The sequence below is a fragment of the Brachypodium distachyon genome, chromosome 5, assembly GCF_000005505.3.
Source record: "Brachypodium distachyon strain Bd21 chromosome 5, Brachypodium_distachyon_v3.0, whole genome shotgun sequence".
NCBI classification, from domain to species: Eukaryota; Viridiplantae; Streptophyta; class Magnoliopsida; order Poales; family Poaceae; genus Brachypodium; species Brachypodium distachyon.
The window spans coordinates 25,861,919-25,869,171 of NC_016135.3; the positions used below are offsets into that span (position 1 = coordinate 25,861,919).

At 47.1% G+C, this 7,253-nt stretch overlaps 2 protein-coding genes across 2 annotated transcripts; one reads left to right on the forward strand and one right to left on the reverse strand.

Annotated features, from left to right (window-relative positions):
- The first annotated feature begins 1,618 nt into the window (after positions 1 to 1,618).
- LOC100831692 lies at positions 1,619 to 2,830 on the forward strand. Its single transcript, XM_003579335.4, has one exon. It carries the CDS (start codon positions 1,730 to 1,732, stop codon positions 2,459 to 2,461), a length of 732 nt encoding a protein of 243 aa, XP_003579383.1. The 5' UTR covers positions 1,619 to 1,729; the 3' UTR covers positions 2,462 to 2,830.
- Positions 2,831 to 3,417: 587 nt separating this feature from the next.
- On the reverse strand, positions 3,418 to 6,848 carry LOC100830691 (uncharacterized transporter C405.03c). Its single transcript, XM_003580633.4, has 8 exons — positions 6,762 to 6,848; positions 5,580 to 5,975; positions 5,241 to 5,458; positions 4,932 to 5,002; positions 4,748 to 4,852; positions 4,293 to 4,410; positions 4,077 to 4,212; positions 3,418 to 3,865 (listed from the first exon to the last, which is right to left on the reverse strand). Exons 1-8 carry the CDS (start codon positions 6,846 to 6,848, stop codon positions 3,803 to 3,805), a joined length of 1,194 nt encoding a protein of 397 aa, XP_003580681.1. The 3' UTR covers positions 3,418 to 3,802.
- Positions 6,849 to 7,253: the final 405 nt, after the last annotated feature.

Genomic DNA, 7,253 nt, shown 5'->3' on the forward strand with positions numbered 1-7,253 from the left:
AAAAGCTGCGTACAAAAGACCCAAAGTGGTCGGATCCTTCCCCGGACCCTGCGCAAGCGGGAGCTACATGCACCGGGCTGCCCCCTTTTTTTTTTTTTTTTATAAAAACCGTGCTCCACCTCTAACTACGGATTAAACTCTTTCGCACGAACAACAGGACAGTCGTTTGAGCTGAACTGCCGCAATGTGCAACGCAAAACCAATGCACAAAGATGAAGCGCACTAACTAGTGCCTAGTGGGAGCACTAATCGGAGTGGCATGAAGCAAGAGAACTGACGTTTAGGGTTTAGGGTATGGTCGACTAGAGGGGAGGGGGGGTGAATAGACGACTAATAATTTTACTTTTTCTTTCACTTTTAAGGATACAAGCATCAATACATGGGTTCACTAAAACGTCTAAATGATGAACACTCGTATGATGCAATAGCCGAAGCACGAGCACAAGCAATAGATAATCAATTGAATCAATAGTGTGACCTCCCGATCAGAACAATCAAATACAAGCATGATTAGCATACAGCCAACCAAATCAATAGTATGACCCCCCTGATAATCAATAGTATGACCCCCCTATCCTTCGGTTGACATACAGCCAACCAAATCACAAGGTGAATCAAATACAAGCATGATTAGCATGAAGAGACAAAGCATAAACTAAAAATCTAGCATTTTCTAACTCAGATTCCAATAGAAATAGGTATCATCTGCATATTCCAGAATGACACAACCTAAAGAGAATTGAAGAATGATCAAGCCCCAGCATTTTGTACAAACATCAACTAAACTAATAAATCAGCATAAAATCAGTAGCAAGAAAAACAGAGCACAAGATAAAGAGAAGGTACGGCCGCCTTGACTCCATTCGAGACCAACAATGGAACTCAGTGAAGATCAAGACGACGGCACCAGCCACCAACGTATCAGTCCTCTTCAAGTTTCCCCAGCGGGAGCTCCACCCTAGCGGCGGACTGGCCGCGAGAAACCATGAAGAAGAGGACGAAGAGATCTGAACTCGGCGAGGCGGACGGAGCGGGAGACCTACTCCACCGCCCTCGTCATCATCCCGAGCTACTGCCGCCCCCCGCCGCCTCCCAGGTGCTGCTGCCGCACCCCTCCTGACCGCTCGCGGATCCCTCTGCGAATTTCCGGGTCTCTAAACGGAGGAATATGTGGGAATGAGATTGGATTCTCACCGGAAGGACGGCAACTCCGGCGCCTCCGGCGCCCCAGCCTCCCCCGCCTCCGCCTCCCAAGCTGGGCTGCGCCATCTATGAAGCGAAAAGGAGCACCGAGAGCAGAATGTGGGAGCGGTGGCGGCGGCTGCGATGCGAGGAGATTGAGGCGGAGCGGCGGCGGCGGACGAGAGTGAAAAGGGGACGGGGGTGGGACTCTTACCAGGGTTTGTTTATTTGGTGGGTTTCAGTTTGTGCTGGCTCACAAAACCATATGTGCGTGCCGCTGGCCCACTTTGAGCATCTCCAGCCGCGTCCCCCATTTGTGGTTGGATTATTTTCCAATATCGCTGGCTGTCCAGCCAAGCATGAATCAGAATCAGGATTAACGTACAGAACCAGCTTATATATACAGATCGGCCAACGAGACAGCCAAGCGGCAGGTCCCCGGGATTAATCCCGAACCTTCCATCCGTCCGGTCCGGAATTCGAATAATAAAGCAGATAAAGCCACGCCTGCCACGCACACCACACGGGATCAGCCGATCGGGCGCCGATGCACGCGCCGCAGCGGAAGCACCGCGTCGAGGTGGCCGGGCGGGCGCTCGCCGTGGCGGAGCGCGACGGCACGCACGACCCGGCCACGGGCCGCGCGCTCACGGGCTCCTGGCTCTGGGACTCGGCGCTCGTCCTCGCCTCCCACCTCGCAGCCTCCGATCATGCCAACCCCATCCTCCGCGGCGCCACCGTGGTGGAGCTCGGCGCCGGCGCCACGGGGCTCCCGGGCATCGCGGCCGTGTCGTGCCTCGGCGCACGGCGGTGCGTGCTCACGGACGCGGCGCCGGCGCTCCTGCCGGGTCTCAGGGCTAACGCCGACGCCAACGGGCTCGACGCCGCGCAGGCCGACGTGCGCGAGCTCCGCTGGGGGGACGACTTGCCGGCCGATCGTGGTGGGCTGGTGGGGCAGGTGGACGTGGTGCTCATGTCGGACGTGTTCTACGACCCCGAGGAGATGCCGGCGCTGGCGAAGACGATGCAGGCGCTGTGGCACTGGCGGGAGGAAGAAGACGACGGTGGGAGTATTGCGGACACGGTGGGGTGGGCGGCGAGCGAGGCGCGGGACGGCGTGGAGGAGTGCGTGGGCGTGCTGCGGAAGGAAGGGTTCGAGGTGGCCGAGGTGGAAAGGGTCACCAGGCCGCTGCTGCGTGAGCGTGACCCCGACGCCGGGAAGGACGCCGAGTTCGTCGTGTATCGCCTCCAACTACGGCGGCCTCCTCGTGGTGGATGATCGAGGTTGATTGATCGCTTCGCTTCGCTTTCGTTGGGTCGATCCAGCTCGTGATTCACCGACCGAACCACCCCCATCGCTTTGGGTACTATTTCGTCTCGTTCTTTTTCCGTGAGTTACTTGCTTTCCCACACACTTTGTACGTTCCGAGCTGCAAATTCAGCGCGTTTCGCGTTCAAATGTTATTGTACGACGTGGGGGAAAAGCGAATGACTAAGCAGAGTGTTGTCTTCTTCTTCTTCTTCTTTTTTGCGGGAGTGTTATCCCCTAACCAACATATTTTCTGTACAATTTGACGTGTTCTCAGTTGACCAAATGATGGATATATTAATGAAATGATGATCTGCTCCATTCGTTTACAAATATCTATATATTTGAGGTTGTACGTACTAAGAACATCAGGTGAAGATGACGAGCGTCAAACGTATGAACTTTATTATGAAGTGATTTATAGCTTGGTCGACATAGAAATAAGTTAGTTATTTCTAAATCAACTGGCCATAGCCAGAGGATAAGAGTTTCTCAACACCTTTGTACCTGCACAAATTCGGAAGTCTTCTTCTCAGTTGACAAGAATTTCTGACCACTTTTGTACTTGCACAAATTCTGAAGTCTTCTCAGTTGACTTCCAAATAGACGAACCATGAAGTTAAATAATATCTGCTAATGCCATATGTGATCCATCACTAAGTTTGAATGCAGGACATCCTGCTTCCTTATTATTATGCCATGTGTATGTTGGCCAAATTATATACTTCCTTTGATCCTAAATTTTTGACTAAAGTTTGTCCAAATATGGATGTATCTATTCTTAAAAAACGTCTAGATACATGTAATATTTCGGCAACAATTTAGGATCAGAGGGAGTACATTGAAAACCCACATCTATGATTTTCTTTTCTGATTTTCTTTTCTTTCTTCAGCATCTTGGGGAACTTTGGAGTTCCTCCCTAAACTCAATATATCACCGTGGATGCAATTCATATCACGTTCACAGTTACCGGCGATAAGATCTACACCGCTATACAGTAAGCATTGACAAAGCATTTTGTAGCAAGAGAATTTACAGTTGCAAAGGTTTGCTACAGTAGACTGTTCCTTCGCATGCTAAGCTTACAATCTTTCTATTTCATCTCAACAAAATTCTCCATTCCTGTGAGTAAAGAGGGCCAAGTAAACGAAAAACGGAGTTGCAGTGCCATTTCCCCATGCTTATGATTTAAACAGAAGGCCAGATTTGTATTCGACTAACAAACCCGAACTTCCAAATGTACACTCCATCACTAGCCGATCCAACCTCCCAGATGTACACTTTAATACAATCTGGTTGATTTCATGGGACTATAGTCCTATAAAACGTGAAAATCGATCTGCAAGGTTGGCAATGACAAACCCAGAAAATACCTGCAAAGGCACAAGTTGACAGAGTAAGACAAATGGCAAATCCAAGCAAGAGTAATCTGGAACAGATAAATGGGTTCACAGAACTGTACTGGGGTTGCCACTGACTATTCCAATCCAACTCTTTATTCACTTTTAGTGGATCAAAGTGGTTAGAGTTACACTTATGCCAGAACCTCAGATAAATAAAGCTGAGATGCAGCGCAACAGTTACCTGGACAGAACCAAAAATATAGACTGTTGAATAATGCCGACCATGGATGACCATGTCAGCAACCATCGCTAGTGGAATTGTGAGCGACATGCCTAATGTGGCTACCAGGGGATTGGTCCAAACAACAGAAAGAGCCCTGGCCAGAAGTTCCATTGTCAAAGTACTGCAGTTGTTCAGCATGACAAGAAAAAATATTAGCCTTATTTTAGTTTGTACCAGAAGTAATCTGATAGCACACTTCCAATGAGGCCATTTGCCAGCACCACTTCATCCACTTTAGCTGAGTGAGGCATTGTAAACTTTGGTTCAATGCCAAGCGCAGTCAATGGCCAGACTGAAACAAAAAAAGAAGAATGTTAGCATTTCTGCATATTCAGACAAAACAGCCAGATATAATAATACATGAATGGTATATGTAGTTGAACCAAACTACGGAAGAACCTCGACACAAAGGCTATGCCCGAGTCCGATCAATTATACCAGAATACCATATACAATATATCTATTGACATGATCAATGTTGCATAGTGAACATTTTGGATCATGATGCATTATGGCTCGTATGTCCACAGCATTTTCCGTTTTATAAATGCTGCTTATACCAATGTCTATTTGAAACTTGAATGTTATTTAAGCAAACAGATTGGCAGAGTTAACAAGGAAAATCTTACCAAGCCACCAGAGAAGACAAAGACTGAAAAGTCCGAGAAAACCAAACAGTTTTTGGACATCAACCTTTCCTGATCCTTCCCCTCCAGCAAACTTTTTGAGCAGCACTGAAATGATGTTGAAACAATTAGGCATTGAGTTGAGAACGCTTGACTACAAACAGAACGATGAAGTGCAACAACTAACCAGTAAATAGACCATACGACACAGCTGACAGAAGACCAAACATATCACCTAGAAGAGTCCTCTGTGTGGCCCTGCATTTTTTTTTCCCTTAAGTTACAAGCTCATTTAAAACATGCTCATGATTGCTACATGAAATTGGAATGCAAAACGTTTTTTTCCTCTTTTTTAAGAAAATAAATTGATTGCAGCTAAACATCTTACTACAAAGCAAACAAGTCCACAGCTTTATAAGCACAGTAAATTAAGTCTGAAGAATATACAAGTCACTTGGCAGGTGAGAAGCTTAATTTTCAGGGTAGACCCACTCACCCTGAATTGCTTACTTCTGATTCATCTGCTGCCCAAGTCTGGCCCATGGTTGTCATTGCTACACCGGCCATGCTAACAAAAACAGCAATAACTTTTGCAACATTTATGGAATCTTGGCCAAGAAGAACACCAATAAAAAGTGTGAAGAGTCCCGAAGTTGAAGATAGTACAGTAGTACTGGCAACACTAGTTCTTGCAAGTGCTGCATTTGATAAATACTGCATCAATTAAGCATAAGAGAAGATGAGTAACTTTATCGAGACAAAATAATAATTGTTTTCATGGTTTAAATCAGTATCCCATGAATTTTAAATCTGAGGTAGGTAGCTGGAAAATTACCTCTGTCACAAACCATATGGGACAAAGATACAGTCCATAAATTGCAATCTGCTTAGTGGAAAGTTCTTGCTCCTTCACATCACCACCACATTCACCGATTCCACAAATAAGTGGTTTTGTCTCTTCTAGCTCAGGAAGATTGACGTCAGTGTAATTTATCACCACAGTTTTCTGTGATTCCATTTCCAGCATCTTCTGGAATTCACCATTCTTCAAAGGGGCAGTACCGCCAAAGGAAGATTTGCTCGTGACTTTTGAAGCTCTGCTGCTTCCAGAATGCCTTGTCAACAATCTGTATATAAAATCCTTTAGGAATGCCAAAGGAATGTAAATAACCATAAGGGAGGCCCCCAAGTAAGTAATTGCGAATGGTTGCTTGTAGTTAGCGAATATCCCCTGCACACAGAAGTTTAGTTCAGATATTAAGTTAAAACTTAATTCATTTGACAATGGAAGATTTATCAGAAGGGACAAAAAGTATATGTTCTCCTGAGGAACTAGTAGGGTCCACACAATGTTCTTCAGTTAAATCAAACCAATTCATGGTTGCTTTCTTATAATTTTAAAACCAGGTCAATTTGTAAAAGCAAAAACATGCCGATTACCAAAAGTAAAGAAAGGTTCCTCATCTAATATACAAACATGCATTAGGTGAGCAAGAATATCACAACCACATAGAATCAGCCAGGTATTAGTGATGCAAACTGTCACAACTAACTCATGAGTGATGACAGATGCACACCCATAGAGCATTCGCAGCAACTTTTTTTCCTTTTACAGAAATACATGTGCATAATTTCCTAGAAGAACACACATATGCAGATTTCCGCACCGTGGCAAGACCACCAAACTTAGATGCAAAAAGAGTCCAGGAATTAAAAACAGGTCAATATGCAGCAAATCCTAAGTGCTGCCACAACATCCCCCCACTGACCAACTTCCCGATAGAGGCAAAACTGCGCGCTGCATTAAACAACTCTGACGCAGAACAAATGTCATAAAACAGGCCTACTGAAAATCATCAAAATAATCGGCTGATATAACCGAGCACGCATCCCAAGCCAAGATCTAGGTCGAGGTTGCCAATAAACAATTTAAACAGAGACAAGGAACACCCAAAACAAACGCGCGAAGAAGAGAAGAACAAGGAGAGAGGGAAAGGGTCTGCGTGTGTGTGGATACCTGCGTGACCTCGGCGGAGGTGACCCATATGAGCACGACGGCGACGATGAGGACCAATCCCGCGCGGTACTTGACGTTGGACCCCATATCACAACACCTCTCGGCCTGCCCCCGATCCCTACCAACGATCTCTCTTCCCCGGCGCGGTGCGGGAGGACTGGAGGAAGGAGGAAGGAGGAGGCGAGCAATTTAACCGCGGGGCGTGGTGTGGTGTGGGTTGTGTCACCGCCTGCCCGGGTGGCCGGCGAGAGTAGGCCACATGCTTGCGGTGGGTGAGGTCCGCGGCCTCCCTCGCCTCATCGTCCGCCCCTCTTCGCTCCCCCACGGAAAGAGAGCGGGGGCGGGGAAGAGGAAGGAAGGAGAACGGTTTCACGCGGGGGAGGGGTGGTGGGTGGGGGCAAAAGGAAGAGCCGGGGTGACCTACTAGCGGAAGTTTCTATTCTGGTCTTATTAAACGAGCAAGAGAAACGGAGGAGACGAGACGCTGCTCGA

Bases quoted from the DNA above. Each gene is read 5' to 3' on its own strand.
- LOC100831692 (XM_003579335.4), top strand. From the start codon at position 1,730: ATGCACGCGCCGCAGCGGAAGCACCGCGTCGAGGTGGCCGGGCGGGCG.
- LOC100830691 (XM_003580633.4), bottom strand. From the start codon at position 6,848: ATGGGGTCCAACGTCAAGTACCGCGCGGGATTGGTCCTCATCGTCGCC. The intron at 5,976-6,761 runs GTATCCACACAC...TTCTGTGTGCAG, and splicing joins CCTCCGCCGAGGTCACGCAG to GGGATATTCGCTAACTACAA. The intron at 5,459-5,579 runs GTAATTTTCCAG...TAATTGATGCAG, and splicing joins CCATATGGTTTGTGACAGAG to TATTTATCAAATGCAGCACT.